Below are 20,682 nucleotides of genomic sequence, written 5' to 3' on the forward strand. Positions count from 1 at the left end.
ATGAATTTTGAAAACAACCTGCCTGTTATTAAGGGAATAAATGTGTGTTTGGGAGGTATTATAACACTCTGTTTAATACCGACCGAACACACATTTATTCCCATTCATCAATACCTTTTCGGTCCAAAAATTAAAAAAAAGCAAAAACTAGACGATGCCCACTATTTTTTTCAACAATTTTACATCATGTTTTACGAAACACCCCTCTGACTATAATATGGAATGCCCCTCCAAATCTCGTTACCTTATAGTGATATTGGCGATGTCGCGCAAAACGCAGCTGGGCTGGTGTAGTGTGAATTTCGGACCATGAAATACTGATTCACTGGTAGTACATTGCGCATGCATACGGGAAGAATTTGAACGTTCAACCAATGAAACGTTAAAAGGCACCGGATTTCTTAGGAGTCCAAATTTCATGTAACACTGGAAAAGCGTTTAAGACCATTGATCTCCATATACTCCTCGTCGATTTTGATCAATTTAGATCTCTGTTTCTTTTATTCTTTCAAAAATGACAAAGAAACCGAAGAAAACCCAACTTCTTTTTTTAATCCTCCGTTCGAAAGTGTACACAACTCGAATGCGAAATTGTGTTCTTTACCCTTTTCAAAAAACGCGCGCGCGGACGCACGTTCGTACGCGATGTCCTATCCAGTCTGTGTATATGGAGATCAATGTTTAAGACCAGCTAGCCATTTCTTTATCATCCGTTTAAGACCGGCCACGTGACGGGCTCTCGACCAATAGGAATGCGTAAACTGTCTTAGGTATTTATGAATAATATTTACTGCTAAAACACGTCCCCATTTACCGGATTATGGGTATTAAATACTGATCCAACTCTCTCTTGGAAAATTCAAGTAAATAACATTTGTTCTCTATTTTTTCTAGAAATATAGGTGTCATTAGCAAGCTCAAATCCTTTTTCCCACAGGAAGTACTGTTTATGCTTTATAATACATTGATTTTGCCTTATTTGAACTATGGGATCCTAGCATGGGGGAAATGTGCAGCAAGTTATGTGAATAGAATTCTTTATCTACAAAAACGGGCATTGAGAGTTATCCTGTTGATAGACTCGAACATTCAAATCCTCTATAAACATAAAACACTCAAGGTCAATAAAATTTGGTTACTTCAACTTGGAGCCTTTATGCGTCGTTTAAACAATAATTCACTTCTCAAATTTGCAAAATGTTTTGCAGAAACGAAACTATACAACACCATTTTACCCGCCGTAAGAGAACTTCACTTTTCATTTGTAAGAACAATTTTGTATGTACATTTAGGTATGAAGGCCCTAAGTTTTGGAAATCGTTACATAACTCACTTAAGGGCAGGCATTCGAATTTACTATCAAATTATAATAGCTCAGATTAATCTTCTTACTGGGTTACTACTCCGTGTTTTATTTGATCAGGATTATTATTATTTTCAAATGTTATCCCTGTTTTATGTACAACTTACACGTATAATTGTTTTCAAGTGTTTTAATTTTTTTCATTAAATGTATGTGTAATATTGCGCTCCAAGTGTATAAATAAATTTTGTAAAACCAGTATTAATTCCTTAATATTTAAAACTATGCATTTATGCCTTGTCACGTAATGTGATCACATGAGATGTTGTAAGAATAATAAAGAATTGAATGAATGAATGAAAAGTTTACTACTTTTCCATATAAGCAGTAAATTCTCCATTTTGTTCCACAAGAGGGCGCCATGCCGGATAAAGGAAAACTTCATTTGTGTGGGGGGCCGGCCGCGGACGTACTAAATGCACACGACCTTTCCGCTTGGATACAGCACTTAAGTTCAGGTAGGTAAGTAGTTCACTAGTTTACTTTGTTTCATTTTATTGGAAATAACCTAGTGTCTTGTTGGTTTAGTGATCATGAGTTCGCCCATGGTGTTTTAATCAGGCCAAAGTCATGAAAGTGGTTCGCCCAACAGGAGTACGACGGACTGTGTACAGTGTCGCTGTGTAGCTAGCTTACCGGTACGTGAAGTTGCTAAGGTAGCAGACCAGTAAATAAACTTCCATAGACCCCAATGGTAAATGCTCCCACTTCAAAAATTCGGGAAAAATACTCATAACTCTCCAAGGTGTTCGAGACGCACATCAAATTAAAGCTTATTTCATCATCTTTCATTTTCTTTTCAATTTTCGGGGGGTCAACTGATGACTTTTAGGAGAAATTTCCATCTGAAGATGATCACCCCTGAAAATAGTCCTGAAGCCCATCGCCATTTTGAAAAACGATGCCTACACTCCATTGCAAAATAGAGCGCTTTTAGGGTCCAAATTACATCAAAATTACACAGAACTGCAAGCTCCCAGTCCTGTGCACGGCTTCCACCCATATTTTTTACAAACCCTCAAGTTCATGGCCCAAAGCATGCCCAAATACCGAAGATTTTGAGGGCATGCAAATCGTGATTTGGCCGGCGCAGGCAATTTCGGACCGATTTACTGGTCTGCACCCCTAAGAACGGATACGTACGTGTGTGTGTGATGTAGGCTGCCCTATCATTTTTGGACTTTTAACAAAATCCACGGAAACTTAGGATGTAGTATCCGGACGCCACTTCCTTGGTTGTGTATCCAAGTCTATAGAGAGTTGAGAGCATTTTCAGAGTATTTTGAATACAAAATTGGAAATGTTTTTCAACCCCAGATTCATGTCTTTTCAACATTTTGTAATGAATGATTGACCTTCATTGAGATGATTTGTGATGAAAAATAGTGGCGTCAGGGTGCAACATTCTTTCCAATTCGAATTTTATTTATGTTGTTAAAGGTATTGGAATCATCAAAATATCTGCCAATAAATGGCATTGTTGTAAAGCAACAATCTTACCATACAGAACTGGGAAAGAAATGTATGCCCAGATGCCTTCTTTGATTGTGTACAAAGTCAAGTCTGTGAAGAATTCAAGTGCATTTTCAAATTACATGCAGGCCTAGGCCTATTTTCTAACAAAATGTAAAGTGTTTCTCAGTCACAGATTCATGTGTTTCAATATTTTAATAGCCGTCTACTCCCTCCTCCATGATTTACAGTAATAGGCACTTTTTTTGGCTCAATTGAACATGGGTTTACTTTCAAGATGTCAGGCTGGCTTTCAGAAATTGAAAACTTTTTGAAATTTTGAAATCAGATGACCAGAAGTGGAGGGAAAGATTTCCATATACATGTACAAAGTTCACTAATTTTCCTCTGTATTGACTAACAAGCCCCCAGATAGCAATTTCATGTCATCAAAGTCAATTTGAGCAGTGAGAAAATACAGGCATTTTCTTAGAAAACACTTAGAATTTTTCAGTCCAATCTCATAGGGTTTGTACACAGGGTGTTGAGTGAACTTCGTATGGAAATCTTCCCTCTTATTGTTTTCTTTATCTAGCCGTGGCGTGGCATATTGTCGATGTTCAACTGACCCGAATGAAAATACAATGTAAATTCAAAGGTTAGGTTTGTAACCCATCAAAATGCATGGAAACAGGACAAAAAGAAGTCGGCACTTTCTGTCCGAGTCAAGAAAAGTCCACGAAATCGGGCCGAAGTGCGATGACCCGATTGTCCGTGGATTCACACAGAGGTAAACACACTGCAAATGGAGCACCTCAGGCATTTGCGTCTCATTTTTAGCCACATCTTCAGAACTGGTTGTCTGACTTCATTGAATTTTGGTATAACCCGAAGATGTCAGGAATTATGACGGGTAAATTTCATGTGTGTAACCTATGTAGTTTTTAAGTTACAATTTTATAACTTTGGCCGTCATGTCGAGGTCTGTTGTTTTTCGCCACGGGGGAAAAGTCACTTGACTGTAGAGCCTAGCTGACCTTCATTGAGATAATATACAACCGGACTTTCCTGTTCAATTCACTGTGCCTCATTTTCAGTTGTCTGCTGAATCCAACATTTTGCATATATGAGGAATGCACACAAGTGGTTAACTGCTCAATCCAACAGGCTCCATCGGTATGTGACATAGTTGGATCCTGTTTAGTTCAATGGTAAATATTTTTACAAATGCTGTAATACCTTTTCACGGCTTTATATTTATTATTTGATAAGGTTTTAAATTTCCACAGAGATTGAAGATCATCGGTCTGATTGCTAAATGCATTTGAGTGCATTTAAATTTCCCAAAAAAAATATTTTCTTACTTTTTTTAATACACATTCTAACAGGTTCCCCCATAAAATGGTGAAGATACTAGAACATTCCTCCGTGGCCTGACCTAGCCACACTGCCACCATGTGTCAAAATATGCTGCTAAAGGTTTAGCTACAGGTATTCTGTGAAATATGTACTTGTTTCACAACATTGTATATTTCAGGTTCAGAAGCAAACTAAGGCCCCCCCCCCCCCAAATAATAGTTGGTCTCTGGTCAGACCAAAGTTTCAGAATTGATGCCGCAACGCATCTTGGGGTTTGGGTTTTTTTTTTTTTCAAGCTTGGATTGTACAGATCAGGTGGGTGCTATTTTGCTTGTTTGTGTCCTCATACATGTATACCTTGGTGTCCTCCATCATTTGCCTTGGTGTCCTCCTTTTGCCTTTTTGCCCTTCCCAGGTTGAGCCACCTGCGAAAATTTGAGGCGGTGTGGCAATAGAGGTCGCTGTTGTAGCTACCGTGGAAAATTTGAGAGAAAAAAACGTGCATGATCAAATTCGACGCGCACACTGACCAGAGACCGACTACTTTTTTTTTTGTAGGCCTAACCTGGATCGCAAGAGTAGTTACAAGACACTTATTTATCCTCAAGTTTTCCACCCTGTCAAGAGGTGGCAATGGGGTCCAGAATATGGAGGAAGTCTGGATGTAGTATTATTACACCCCAAATAGACCATTGGTCCCAACTTTTTTTGTAAGTTGAGATCATCCCAACTTAAGTGTTTCCCATCTCTCAACACTTACGTATGGATGGCTAAATCAGGGCCCATTTAAGCAGCTATAAGCAGTATGAGAATCGAGTCATTAGCATGATCAGGTTGGACTTACATGTAAACCTCAACTTGATTTCCCAGCGGAGACTTTTTAACGACTCGACCATCAAACATACCGAGGCATGATGAGCAGGTTTGCAATCAGTTGAATTTGGATTGAAATATTGAAACACTTGATAAAATAACTGTCTGTCATTCAACAAACTGCATGTGTGTTTGTAATTACCATTACGATGAATAAAGTGACTTCAGGATAAAGAATTATTCCTCAGTAATAAAGCAGTAAATTTATGCCCAGTTTGTAGCATTCACAGTCTAGCTACATGTACATGTATCCCATTCCGGCTTGTGTACAAAGTTTACTGGAACAAAACATTTTCATAGAACACTTATTAAACTTGATTTGATTTGATATGATATGACAAAGTATAGATCCCGATGGCAACACCCATGTACATTGTACAAAACCCAATAGCTTCCTGCCTTGCAACTAAGTTATAGCCACATTTATAACACTTTGCATTTGATTTTCGCTGACCTCAATTAGAACTACCGGTAGTGTCTTTTATCTTCACCGTTTGGCACGATATTGTAATTGAATTGGTACTGGTACGCACTGGTGTAAGGTAGAATAATGACTTAAGTGCCTCATCCATCAAATGCATTGCTAGCAATAAGACATGTGCATTAGTGTTGTGCATCAGGTCGGGTACGTTGACCAGGCCAAACTGACCTGAACAACGAATCTGAACTGAAACCGATCTGAACTTCCTAAAGCTGACCCGTCCCAAACCGACAAGCATTTTTTTTAAAATGACCTGAAACCAAACCAAATCAACCAACCCGAAGAAAAACCGGAGTATCTGGCTTGGGCAACTACCGGTAGGCCCCTAAATGTATGTATGCTCTTTGTGCCTGAACTTACCAGCGTCGTGTGAGAATCATTGTCTAGCAGTAGCTGAATCATACCGTACGGCACTCACAACGTGACCTACTGGTAGACTGTTAGTGATAAACCACAAACCATTTTGGTTGTACCGGGCATAGTGACAATAAATATTGCACTGGGTGAATTTCCGAACTGTTTTGTTTTTTAATTTTCTGGATGACGCAATTTGTTTGAAACAACTGAGCAATGACTGTCATTGTTCATCCACAAGAGGCCAATTAAGCCCATTACTGCCACCAAGTTGCTGGTAATGGCACACGCACGCTTGATCATGCGGAACAGTACAGGCCTTGTACAGTCTAGTCATTTAAAATCAGCATTTGGGTAGGACAGAGATAATTAGTGTCAGCGATAATATGTCTGAGCGTTATCAAATTGCAGTGCAAATTACCAACATGAGGCCAATGAAATATGGTCTTTGAGGTAATAAGTCATTAAAACTAATGGAATTGCTTCCCAGCTCATTAGGTATGACTCCAGGATTTAGCTTGGACAGAATTATTACCTCCGCCGAGTAGAAAGCTTTCATTAGATTTGGTTAGTTTGTTGGTTGGTTTGGTTGTTAGTTGGTTTGTCTGTTAACAAGATAATTCAAAAAGTTATGGACGGATTTGGATGACATGAGTTTACAACATCCACTGTCCATATAGTTGTCACTTTCTTAAGGTACTGTATAAGGGAAGTAAATGTACAATTGTTATTGTTTGCATGAGAAAAATAACAGATGTTCAATTCTTTTTTAGGAATTCTGTCATCTGTGTTTGTCTGCTTATAAGTTTGGATTCCCTTTTTTATCAACTGGTCACGAATCTGGAAATTTCGTAAAACCACTATTTTGGCTTCCTCGGCTCAAGTGTGTATCAATAATTTGATTGAAAAGTGCACTTCTTTTAACTTTTAAAATGTTCCATGCTTTTCTGGACAACTGAGGGTGCTGTTGCTGTGATGCAGTGTTGAAGTACTCGTACTTGTACTCGAGTACAACTCGAGTACACACGTGTACTCGGCCCGTACTCGACTATCAGTACTCGAAAAAAATGTGTGGCCCGTAATCGATCCTTCGGACTCGAATTTGGCACGGACTCGACGGTTTGGTACATGTACATGTACCGGTACTCGGTATTCGACCCCAGTACTCGGGAGTACACATCCAGTACATTTCTTTTAAATCGATTCCATTGCTCAACCTGGCGCACAATGGCGCGGTTGCAGTCTGTATTACGGCTCAGTCCAGTTCCCGCCTCCCCAATGTGACTTACACTGAGGATTCGTGAATCGGAAGCCAGCCAAGCTCACGCTTCATATGTTCACTCGTGGCTTCACGGTTTTTCAATATGTAATAACAAATAACCAGTAATTAAAATCTCGCCTTTTGGTTGGTTTGTTAATTTTTTATTAACAACATTTTCTTGTGTACTTCATCGAGTTTGTTGTCTGGAATGGGTGTCCAAAATAGCCAATCCCTCTGGTGTCTACCCAGCTATCCATGATTTCTCTTCTTTTTTTGTTTTAAGAAATGGTGAAAACTGCTGGTGCATTCACTGACTTGATGGCTTTTGGTTTATTTTTACATTGTTTACACTAATAATGTTGTTTAGTGTAAACCAGTTGGTAAAGAGGAGTGGAATGCATGTTGTGTTTGTTTTTATTTTATTTAATTAACTTATTTATTTTTTAAATTTATTTTTGTACTTTTTTGGTACCGGTATTGTTCTCGAACTCGGACTCAGGCTTAGGTACTCGGACTCGGCCCAGTACTCGGCCTTGAATGTACTCGTACTAGGTGCTTTGGACTTGGACTTGTCACAGTGTACTTGGACTCGGCCCTGGACTCAGCCCCTAAAGTACTCTGAGAACTCGGTACTCGACTTTGAGGACTCGACTCCAACACTGCTATGATGTCATTTCAGGAAGACTCTGTTCAATTGAGGGGTTTTCTGTTTAAATTTTGAACCCAAAAATTTGCTTAAATTGGCTTACTGTCATACATTGACACAACAACGAATCACCAAAGAAAAGAAAATTTATGACAGCAAAACATCCACAATTCTGGCTAAATACACGGTAGCTGTAACATTGAGGTTTTTGACTAAACTTACCGATACATCACACTTTTGCTCATGAAAATGGAAATTTGCATTTGCAAAGAGGCACCAAAGTACCGGTACCATTGAAAATGGAAAAAATATAAATTTAAAATTTTAAAATAAGGTGTAAAAGGACACATGCATTTTTAATTAAATATTGCAAAAAATTATGACTGTGCAACCTGTCCTTGAAAGGTGTTCCTTGACAGGTTATTCATCAAAAATTAATAATATGCTGGCACGTTAAGGTACCTTGAGAACGAGACACGTGAGAGCCATGTCGGCTGGCGCCGACAGCCCTTGCTATGGGACTTACTGCACAAAAACGCTACTGGGGGCATCATGTACCTACGTCTGGGGCTCACTCCAAAAGTTTCAAGTCTGAAGCCTTGCCGATTTGTCAGCTTGTTGGCCTATTCATCCGCTATCCAACAAGCTATAGTTTGTCAAAATTCATTCATGTTAAGGTACCTTTAGACCGCAACACATGAGAGCCATGTCGGCTGGCGCTGACAGCCCTTGCTATGGGACTTACTGCACAAAAACGAAACTGGGGGCATCATGTACCTACGTCTGAAGCTCACTCCAAAAGTTTCAAGTCTGAAGCCTTGCCGATTTGTCAGCTTGTTAACCTATTCATCGGCTATCCAACAAGATATAGTTTGTCAAAATCCATCCATTTTAAGGTACCTTTAGACCGAGACACATGAGAGCCATGTCGGCTGGCGCTGACAGCCCTTGCTATTGGACTTACTGCACAAAAACGAAACTGGGGCATCATGTACCTACGTCTGTAGCTCACTCCAAAAGTTTCAAGTCTGAAGCCTTGCCGATTTGTCAGCTTGTTGGCCTATTCATCCGCTATCCAACGAGCTATAGTTTGTCAAAATCCATTCATGTTAAGGTACCTTGAGAAAGAGACACATGAGAGCCATGTCGGCTGGCGCTGACAGCCCTTGCTATGGGACTTACTGCACAAAAACGAAACTGGGGGCATCATGTACCTACGTCTGAAGCTCACTCCAAAAGTTTCAAGTCTGAAGCCTTGCCGATTTGTCAGCTTGTTGGCCTGTTCATCCGCTATCAACAAGCTATAGTTTGTCAAAATCCATCCATGTTAAGGTACCTTTAGACCGAGACACATGAGAGCCATGTCGGCTGGCGCTGACAGCGCTTGCTATGGGACTTACTGCACAAAAACGAAACTGGGGGCATCATGTACATGTACCTACGTCTGGGGCTCACTCCAAAACTTTCAAGTCTGAAGCCTTGCCGATTTGTCAGCTTGTTAACCTATTCATCGGCTATCCAACAAGATATAGTTTGTCAAAATCCATTCATGTTAACATGTAGATGGAGATATGGGAGTGGATCACGGTGTACCTGCAGATACTGTACACGATACTTGGTACCTGCAGTTTCTGTCCAGTGGTATTGAACTACTAATGTGTGACACTTACATGTAGTTGTCATTAACCCTAACCGAACTCAACCCATCAAAGTTCAACAGCAGGCATTGTTTAAATCTGTTGGGATAGGTTCAGTACCCCTAAACTGATGGTCTTTTACACTGGGGTTGGCATACCTCCAGAAACTAAGTTCAACAGTGTGTGTGAACAATTATTTCCCATGTGGGTGTTGGAATTTGCCTGAATGGGCATGGTTCCTAGTAAATTAGGCTGGGGAGTTCAGGGCAGTGACATACCAGTACTAGTACACTGTACAGGGTGAGTAAAATAAAACATTTTTTTTTTATCAAAGTCAATTGTCTCAGAAATAGAATAAGGGTGGCCAAAATTTATTTTACCAGAATTTAGTCAAGGCTAATCTGAATATATATATAAATTTCATTAATGTGGAGCTAAGCATTGCGATACTGTAAGCACTTGTTCCTTGTGTCCTCAATTTATTACATTCCAAATCCCATTTCAACATGTGGTCCATACTGATCATTATGATGAGTGCTGATAAGAATCTTAATTCTCTGTGGCATACTGTTGAAATCACATCCCTGAGGATCTAGGAGGACATATACATTTGTACATGACCTGGGCGGCAGTTGCTAATAGGAGACGACAGGCCGAATTATTCACCTCAATGGCCTTCAAGTTGAAGCAAGAGCAGCCAGGCAATGATTTCAGGCAACCAGGATGCAAGGAGGTAGCTGTGCTGCTTATTGTATATTCCAAGAGCTTGGAACGGTAATGAATTGAGGGCACAATGAACAAGTGCTTACATAATCGCAATGCTTAGCTCCACATTAATGAAATTTACATGATGTATTCAGATCAGTTGTGACATAATTCTGGTAAAATAGATTTTGGCCACCCTTATTCTATTTCCGAGAAAATTGACCTTGATAAAAAAAAATGCATTCTTTTTTACTCACCCTGTACAAGTGCATGCAAGTTACAAGACATTGAGCAGAAATTGAGCCTTAGTTGACAGTGAAAACTAAGACCATGTTAAGAATTTGGTGGCCCTGAAAAAACATCGAAACTAATCAGGAAGTGAGCTCCCAAAATTGGCGGTGTTTACATACTCACACATACACTAACATCGGTTTGTTTATGGTGTAAATTTAGGATTTGCTATTTTGTTCTTCATCATCGATCTTTTGTTTTATAGTCAAGGTCGTCCTCGACTTGACTCCTGTCCTCGATAAGACTCCTGTCTTAAATTACTTGATGATGCTTGACTTGCTTCTTTTGTTCTCCTTTGTTCCTTTTGAAATCTCACACTCCATGGCGTTTCCCTTTAATATAGGGCAGACAGATTTCCAAAGACGTCCTTATGGGGTCTATTGTTCTATTGCATTTTCTACCGCGTAACGAACCCCGTACGTGTACACACCCTGATTACTTTCCATCTTGCAGCATCCCCATTACCTAAATATGACTTTATGTATACATTTGTATCTGGGCAAGATGTACATGTTTTATTTTATTTTATTTTCTTTATTGTAATCTTAAACGAGGGTAGTCCAATTTAGTTTAAAGGGAAGATACAACATTTGCAAACATCAAAAAACGAAATGATCAAATTATCACGAAATATCTTACTGGACTGTTAGTGAATGACAATCTAAAGCATAAAATCATGGCTCCTTGTGTGCTGACATTTTCAAGAAAACTTGTGTTTTTCCAATGCTGGTCGGCCGACCATCGTTGGAGAAAAAGGTTTTTTTTTTTTTAAACTGCTCCTACATTTTCATCTTTAGTCATTCTGCATTTTCTTTGCAACTGATTACACATCTGTGAAGGGGTACAGGCCTGCTAGACTGATTTTTTTACCTACAATCCCCAAAGTCTATAAATTGCAACGTCTCATCTAAAGTGGGGTCAGGGAACCAGACTTCAAGAACATGGTTGTTTTTCTTGGATTTTCCAGCATCTCCGAACTCAAAACGTGAAACAAGCTAGTTTAACAATATTTTCTATAGCACACTAATCCTCCAAATCCATTTATCTCTGAAAATTGCAACAAAAGCAAATGTTGTACGTGTATATTCCCTTTAAGAAAACTTCTTTCCAAAGGAGCCCTCACATTAAAATAACATGGGAAATAAAGTAAGACAAAGAAAAAACAATTACAAAAGAAGAAAGACTTTACATAACAGCTTTACACCAAACATACAAGTATGAGTAAAAAACTAACTGATGAGTCATGAGTGGAGAGAGCATTAAAACCACGTATTGCAAATTCATGCAAAAAATAATCTGCAAAGTAAAGAAAAAAATATATATTTCTTGATGAAAAAAAATTACATGGAGTCCCCCAGCAGACCTAAAAGAAAAAAACAGGTTGTGAAAAAAATTGATAAAAACAAAAAACAAAACAAAAACAATTTTTTTTTTAAACCCCAAAAAACACACACACCCACACAAAGTGGGAGTAAAAAAGCAAAATATTACAGTATTCCCGATTTACATGTCAAATAATATAAAATGCTAAGAAAACAAATTGTGGCCGTAAAGTATATGCCATTTTATTCCTGGACAAATTGTATAACGTCCCGCCCAGTGCATGTAAACCTAGCCAAAAATCATATGTAAACGAAAAAGTTACTCATGAATACCAAAAATGTAGCTATCTACTGCTACAATATCGCATACCGTCTCCTCAGGACTGACTAAAAAAAACCTGATTAATTTAAAATGTGTTGTTTGAGGTTAAGTTAAAAATGAGGCTGGCATTTGATTCTCTTAAGCTTAAAGGAAGGTTATTCCAGATTTTGTTCCCGGAGGTATTTTAATATCAATGTCGACGTGTTCTCTCGAGATTGTAGAATTTCAGCTTCTTCATCCACTCACACAGGTAATGAGAACCTCGAGAGACCTAATGAGGCCTTTAGAGAGTTCATGTGTGTTTAGTGTACGCAGCTGTGATGACAAAAAATTGGAAAATTAAAAAAAAAACAAAGAAAAGCACACACTCACACAAAAAACCGCGCACACAAATTGAAAGTCTTCCTGTTACTATAGCAACTAGTGTACTGTTGGGCACTTTAGGGTGTACGGAGCATGTCTATGATCAATTGTAAAAACAAAACCAAAACCACAAACACACAATTTAACAAAGAATAAATTAAAGAGTGATATGACCTTTCAGTAACTACAGTTACTAGTAATACTGGTCCCACTTTGTGCATACTGAGCATCTCACTGAGCATCATTATCAACACAAATATGCGCTATCCAGTCACTGCAATCAGATTCAGCCAATCACAGCGAGTTATCTACACTGGACACCTGGCCTCATGGTCTCCGTCCGAGTCTGTTCAGTGCTGTGGCAAGTTTAAGGCAACTTGTACGTACAATGTATGGCACGTATGCAGCATGCACAAACGTTAACCTTACTTTTGCCAAGAGAGATACCTACCCGTACATGTATGCATGTATGTATGCATGTGTACTCAGGCAGTGCTTGGCATACATGAATACATACACCTTTTTGTCTATTACAATGGTACTTGGACATGTACTGTACATAGTACATGAGCCATTTTTCCTTTTTTTAACAGCTGTAAAGCCTTGATGTTAAAATACATATTTTATTCTTCTATTGAACTGGAATGCTATTTAGCATGGAAACAGTTTAATTGTTTGAGGATCAAATTCTGTTAACAATGTTAATAACTGTTGTTAGCAATGTGTAGTGCATTCTTTTCGGACTGAACAAATTGTCAAAAAGAAATGAGCCTTCCTTTGTAAAAACCAAGGATTGGTATTCGAAAGTCAAATGATTGTAATGTTTTGAATCCATGAATCAAAGGTCAGTTTGGTAATCAGGCAAATTTTTTTGTTAAGTCTCCATCTGGCTATATGAGAAATAGCAAATATTGACATCATGCATTCTTTCTTTTATCTCCTAAACCAGGTTGATGGAACAAAAAGCTGTGTGACAGTCATCAGAGCTCGCCTGTGAATGCCTCCACCAGTTGTCTTGATAGTGCCTCACGTTGATCTTCTGGTATGGTCGTATCATTTTAAGCTGTATCAATACCGGAACTCATCTAATGCTCTCCGGAGTACAAATTTGTGCATGCTACATGTTGACTGTGCATATTTGCAGCAAGCCTACCGTAGTTCCTGTGTGCATGCCGGTACATGTACATTGAGTGACTGAGTACGCTGTTGAGTCCACAGAGACCGATTTATTTGATTTCATCCTTGAGTGGTTATCAGGTGTCGGTCTCAAGATGAATTGGAAGAGTCTTCTTATTCTCGTCGCTTCCTTCATCTTGTACCTGGTCATCGGTGCCTTGGTCTTCTCGGCTCTTGAAGAGGCGCAGGAGGAGACAACGCGAGTGGACCTGCGTCGGTTTAAAGAGGCTATCCTGTCCAATCTCACGTGCCTCACTGAGGATAGGTTGGAGGATTTAATCAAACGAGTCATGATTGCAGTGGAGAGCGGCCTCAACCCCCTCCTCAACGTGTCCGGTAACTCCAACTGGGACTTTAGTAGTTCCTTCTTTTTCTCTGGCACCGTGGTGACCACTATTGGTGAGTGTTTCTGTGTGCTTGATTGACTTTAAAATCACCGTGTAGTTCGGTTTTTGTGTTTCAGTTTGATGTTGCTTGCAATTTAATGTGTTTGTGTGTGTTCTTGTTCAACCATATTCAGCCAAGTCCAAAATAAAGATCTTTTACCCACAAGCGCTGCAGAAATCAAAACGTCTCCTGACAACTGGCAGAGCATACTGTCCAAAACAGTGAATCCCCCCAGTCCTTTTCAGAACCTTACAAACATATAAAAGGGATTTGTTGCATGGTGCAACCGAAAAGTTAATATATTTGTTCAATTAAGTACTTGGACTTAGCAGGTAAACATGACCATCCAGATAATATGAGTTGAAAACAGGCAACAAAATCACCTGTCAGTGGGGGGGGGGGGGGGGGGGGGGGGGGTAGCGCTAGTGGAAGCTTCATTGGCTATGCCCCGTACATGTGTACAGTAATGTTGTCAGTGAGTTTGCAAAATATTTGCGTGTACATACATTGTCGCTTTGTAGTGAAAAGGTGTGCCGTGTTTACTAAGACATATGCGAGGAATTATCAGGAAATTGCTCATGAGCTCTGGCTGTTGGAAAATTCATGATGGGATAATATTTGTAGACTATAACGGTAAATTTACACTGAACAGGTAGTTTCCGAATTCAGATCTCAAAGCTTACAAGGTATAAGTCCACAGAACAACACTGCAATTTTCCATCATATGCCATTATGATTAAAAAAATTGATCACAGTGGAATGAGTATAGAATTGTAAAACATAGGTCGGTTCATGTGCCTTGCCACAAAGTCTTTATAAATGTACATGTACTGGTATGTAACTTGCTGACTAACAAACCAAACTCCTTAACATTTTTGTTCAAGCTTGATTATTATTTTGTGGAGTGGAGTTCTGTGGCCTCGTGGTTAAGGGCATTGCATTTGTGGTCTGCAGGTAAAGCTGCAGGTTGTGGGTTTGAGTCCAGCCTGGGGTCATGGTGCGTGTGCCCTTGGGCAAGGCACTTTGTCAATCATTGCTCCTCTCCACCCAGGAGTAAATGGGTTCCTGTGAGGGCAGAGATGGTTTTTGAGATTGAATTAGCTTCCCTGCGCCTAACAGGTACTAATGAGCTGTATACTCCCCAGGGAGCTGAGATGGTATTTGGAATGTTTCATGGGCCCAATGAGCAGGGGTAATAATGATGTACCGGTAGTGCCTTGAGCACCAGTCCTGGTGGATACGTGCGCTTTATAAAAAAATACCCACCATTTTTCAAAACGTTAATACTACAACTGCATGTACATGTACAGGTACATGTACATGCAACACCAATAACATGATTGGAAAATGCTGCACAAAATCATGAATCAAACAAAGCATTACCAGTATTTTTGTTCAAAGATGAGTTTTCAGCATTGCGTTACTAGAATATAATGTGTTTACCTCTGTCGTCCCTTTTACAACATGAAGTGCAGGAGATTACGCGAGTGCATGTACCGGTAGTGCGTGCAGCCTTTGAAATACATGCACAGTATGCTCTGAATATGTAGTCAATCAACATCATTTTCGTATTCTACACGGCTGGCCAGGGGTTAGTGAAGGAACACACACTTATCCCGTATAGTTGAGATTTGACCCCCTCCCCCCCATCTAAATTCTGTCATCTAAAAACACACAAAATGAAATAATTGGAAAACCAAATATGGTACAGAGTGAAGAAAGTGGTTTTTTTTATCACAAATAACAGTTTTCTTCTAGACTTCATCACTAATATAAGATCGCAGATAATTTACATTTGGGTGTGGTCTTCATCTTGGCATTTAATTAAAACGTAGACTGGTATTGATGAGTACATGAGTGTGAACAAACATTTTAATGAGTAAAGAAAACAGTCAGCCTAAATATACAATGTCAACCCTGATCAATTGTTTTTAATTAAATTTCTCATTGTCTCTAAACATTTGTTAGAGGATATAAGGTGTACGTATTGTACGCATGTACTGGTACATGTAGTTCAGCTCAGGATTTTAAAAAAAAGACAACACAAGCCTTGTAAAGCTGGTCTCAGAGCGCACACAATTCAATTCAATTGATTCAGAATGGCTATTCACTGTCAAAACCTTTTCCTACATACATCATGATCAGGGCCCAATTTCATGGCGCTGCTAAGCACAAAAAAAGTATGGCTTGCTACCGGTAAGCAAACAACAGTTGAATACTTATTACGAGCAATATACATCACATGGAGTTTTGGCTGGTAACCTGCTTTTATAAGCCAGACTTTTTTTGTGCTAAGCAAATGTTTGTGCTTACCAGCGCCGTGAAATTAACCCCTGGTCTACACAATGGTCCGGACATAAGCATTATGGGGTACCCCTATTTCAAAATGAGTGAATGAGTGAGAGCATAATGTGAGTGAGTCAGGCATACCGGAACATGTAGAGAACTATACGCTGGCCCTATTCAAACCAGCAAAAATGTACTATAGACCAAGCCTATGTTGTAAATATCCGGTGAAGAATTTACCGGCACGGTACCTTCAAAGCTGTGTACACATACCGGTACATACGTGTATGAGCCAGAATATATCAATAGGTGTGCTCGTCAATCAGACAGGTAGTGTTTCCATATTCCTTACTGTATGGTGTTTCAAAGCACACAGCAATAACTGGTACATTATGAGTGATCGTTATGGACAGACGTTCAATAATAGGGTTGTGTATCATAACCAGGTATCCTAGTTCCCAATCGTCATGATCGTTGTGTCAGGAATGGCTGTTTTGAAAGTCATTTTGGGAAAACAATCAGATTCACATTTTGCGCTTGTGAAAGTGCAATTTACAAAAAAATGTACACTGTGAATTACAAGCTAAAGAGCTCACTGCATACACGTCATCCAGCGCGAACTATTTAATTGGTACCATGGATACCCGTGTTTTCAATTGGGTACCCGATTCACGTACTACCTGTAAATGCACGCCCATAGAAGCCAGTCATAACTGCTGCCACAGTGACAACTACACCCCATCCTTCCATTTTTGCCCCATTATGTTAGTGCATAGTGCGTAAACGGTGACCCCATTGTGGGAAAGTTTTGTATTGTTATCGGTTAGGGACATTGGACTGAGTTATGTGGGCTTTCTGATGTCCCGACAGCGTCTTTGGTCTCCACAATAGCTACCAGGGTTTCCTATATCCCTCATCAGACATATGTACGGTAAACATAAAATGTATTGTCCCCACAACCATGACAACCACGGAACATTGAATATGGTTGGCTTTTTAATGCATTCTCTCTTTGTCAGAAAAATTTTGAAAAAATATGTACGTACAGAACCGGGTACCTTTGATATTAAAGAAAAATTCCATCTTTTCCTCCGTGAACACTCCATAAAGTAAATAGGTCCTTCATATTTGGATCGTTTTTTAATTACTTGAATCCTATGCTGTTGCGCAGAATTAATCATTGTTTTGTTATTAATGTTTCAATCCTAAACAAATGAACTGTCAGCATTAAGTACTGGCTAATCTATAATGTACATGGCAACCCATTAGCCTGTCTGACTGGTCAAAACATTTTATAAATCCTTACTAATTTGTGTTCATAATGTATCTCGGGATGACTAATGATCCTCTTAGGGGAAATACCAGTGTATCTGTTCATCGTGGCCTGTTGACATGTCCACCTTCTCCTTTTTTTGCTTGCAATAGCAAACTTCAATGATTGACTTGTTTACATTGTACAATCAGCTCTGTAGTTTATCTTCTGGGAATGATTCTGCTAAAATTTCAGACGTTTTCCATCATTGCTTTTAGTCTTGTCACGATTGCAAGCCGATCTCAGATGTTTTTCTCCAAGAAACATTTATGTGATTTGTGAAAAGAAATCTGGTGTCGTCATTGTTCTGTAACATTTGTAACAACTCTGGTAACCAGAGTCTGGTTTACTTCTTTTGCCATTGAAGTCATTCCAACAGTCTTGTTTTCTGAAAGAAAAAATCTTTAACCAGATCAATTGCACCATGAACCAATCGGATTCTGATAGTTTTCATCCATCTTTAACATTAACCCATTATCCTTGTACCACCCCAAAGTACGGTACCCTGCCTGATACTCCTTGTATACTGCCCCAAATTGCCCCAGCACATAATGGTAATATGGATTGATCAAGGAGTGTATAGGCAGTGGTAAAACAGTCCTTCTGTTTTGAGACGTGCGATCACACCCCCACACCATCGCACACCTAAAAGCTTCCCGAGAAGTGTGAATAATTGCACACCTGAATTTCCGTGGACCACAGATCACACACCTAGAAAACCACACACCTAGAAAAAACACACACCTAGAAAAATGCAGGTGTGCCTTTTTCCACACTCCTGTGATTTTTAAATCAGAAGGAGTGGTAAAACAAGTGCTAAGGGTTCAATGTGTACCCCTCCATCATGCTGTTCACTTGGTCTTTCTGTGTTCATGTACTTATATGTTGTTTCTTTTCTCTCCTATTTCATCATCCACCCATCGAATCACCCATCAGGCTACGGTAGACATGCCCCCTCTACCCAAGGCGGGAGAGATTTCTGTATCTTCTACGCTATCCTTGGCATACCGTTCATGGGATGGCTTCTGTCCATCGTGGGCCAATTCTATCGGGAGTGGTTTTGCCGTTTGACGGACCGTCTCGATTGCATGCTGTGCGATTACTGCTCGGTGACCAAAAGGAAACTGCGTCGGTGTATTGTGTGGGTGGTGGTAGCGTCCTTTACTTACGGACTCTTGGTGCTCCTTCCAGCAGCCCTATTTACCGTTTTGGAAAACTGGGATTATAGGATCGCTCATTATTACTGCTTCGTCACTCTAACAACTATCGGATTCGGGGATTATGTCGCAACAGTCGATCCCAAACACGAAACTCCGGAAGCATTGGAGATTCTCTATGACCTCGCCGTCGTCTTTTGGTACATTTTCGGTTTGTCCTTCATCGCGATTGTGATAAGTGCAATCGGGACAAGGGAACGCAAAACGGCCAAGAAAATTGTGTCGTCACTCAAAAGTCAACGCAATGGTGGATCTGGGGAGGCAAACTCTGGTGAACGCCGTGCCTCGTATACCGTGGAAGGTGCATTTGAATTAACTTCACAGGAAGGAATTGTGGGACCTGTATCATATCGACAAACACATGCCTCGGAACAGCAAGAAACCAATTTATCAACAGAACCTACATCCAGTGAACAAAACTTGCCACCATCAGCAACGGAAGAAAATCAGTTCGTTGTGACAGCGGATCACTCCTGTAATAACAACTGCAGCAACGCCTTCCATGGCCAATCAGATGTAGTGCCCGCTGAGGAGATTCAGGGAATGGACAGTAACAACGTACATGTAGCACTTGAAAACCATAAACTACCTCAAAATGATATCCCAAAGGACACTAAAATGCCTCTTGGGAAAAAGGTTTCATTTGATAGCAGTTGTAATCCTAACGATGGAACGAGTAAAATCCGGCGTAAGGCGACGGGGAAACGGAAGGGGTCATCTAAGAAATCCAAATTGGAGGTGACTGGTGAGGAAGACGAATTTAGTGATGAGAATACAATATCTACTGTGACCACGGCAACTGAAGGACCCTGCTGCCATTGTAATTGCCATGCCAACAATATCAGTGTCAAGTAGCTATTCTGTGATGCGATGTGATCCCTCAGTTTGGTATGGATTGTATGGACAAGCTAAGGATTTAGACATTTTCAGACAGTGCATCGATTCTGGTACATGTTTGTTGGACTAATATCACACAGAGTTGGTACCAGTACTATAACCTGATTGAGTACCTGCATGTTTGCCTTCAAAATGTGTCGGAGTTCCTGTACTAACACTTGCATGCATTGTTCACTAATGTTCACATGCTCTGTGGTTTAACGAGAAATTTTCAAAATCTGCTCACACATTTTCCCAAACAAAATCAAAAGATTTCAAGTAGGATCACGCGTTGTGCCTTCATAGTTTTATTGTACAACAAATTGAAGAATGCATGCCTTCAAGTTATTAACTTTACAAAGCCTTACATGTAGAAGCACCCTGTTTAATGCATACAATGTACTTTAAACAGCAACTATTTATTGAGTCAACCACATGTAGTTACAAATGTACATTGTGTAAAATGTTTTGCTCCATTCATATAAAGATTTAATAAACTTTTCCAAGTATGCCTGCACACTACACATACACTTTTATAAGAGTGTCCCACTCTCAAAACTGATCATCAGAACCTACAGGTACATTTAGTGCATTCGATTACTTCCCCAGCGCTTACTTGTGCAGGCGCAACAGCGTTCGATTTACCTCTCACTGACATCTCGCGCTTACTCGAGCCTGGCCCAAGTAACCGACTCGCCGAGCCGGTTACTTGGGTAAGTATCCCATAAGGCCATGCAATTAACATGGCTGCCAACGTGACGTCCGGCGGGCATCTCAGGCCGTGTCCGAAACGGGCTTCCAGGGCTATGGCTATGTACGTCTATTGTCAGCGCGTCCCCGCGTATTTTCTATGGGCGTGGACCTAGACCTAGTTCTAGACAGTTGATTCGGATGCAGCCTGTTGCATGTCAAAGTTCAACTTTCCAGCTCCGCTTGCACGAAACTTTACCCAAAACCTGTTTGTTTATTTACACATGTAGCTCCACTGCGCATGTCTCA

The 20,682-nt window shown here is 39.9% G+C and overlaps 1 protein-coding gene across 4 annotated transcripts; it reads left to right on the forward strand.

Moving 5' to 3' along the window:
• Positions 1–1,723: 1,723 nt before the first annotated feature.
• Positions 1,724–20,391, forward strand: LOC119718891 (potassium channel subfamily K member 2-like). 4 transcript variants are annotated; one of them, XM_038188317.1, is made up of 3 exons: positions 1,724–1,825; positions 13,379–14,004; positions 18,527–20,391. In XM_038188317.1, the coding sequence occupies exons 2-3, from the start codon at positions 13,701–13,703 to the stop codon at positions 19,660–19,662; spliced, it is 1,440 nt and encodes a 479-aa protein (XP_038044245.1). In that variant the 5' UTR covers positions 1,724–1,825; positions 13,379–13,700; the 3' UTR covers positions 19,663–20,391. The 4 variants fall into 4 exon arrangements, with proteins under 4 accessions (XP_038044245.1, XP_038044244.1, XP_038044247.1 ...); XM_038188316.1 differs by having other exon boundaries at positions 1,724–1,821; XM_038188319.1 differs by lacking the exon at positions 1,724–1,825 and adding an exon at positions 1,839–2,001.
• The last annotated feature ends 291 nt before the right edge of the window (positions 20,392–20,682 follow it).

This window comes from Patiria miniata, unplaced genomic scaffold, assembly GCF_015706575.1.
Source record: "Patiria miniata isolate m_02_andy unplaced genomic scaffold, ASM1570657v1 HiC_scaffold_7, whole genome shotgun sequence".
Classification (NCBI taxonomy): Eukaryota; Metazoa; Echinodermata; class Asteroidea; order Valvatida; family Asterinidae; genus Patiria; species Patiria miniata.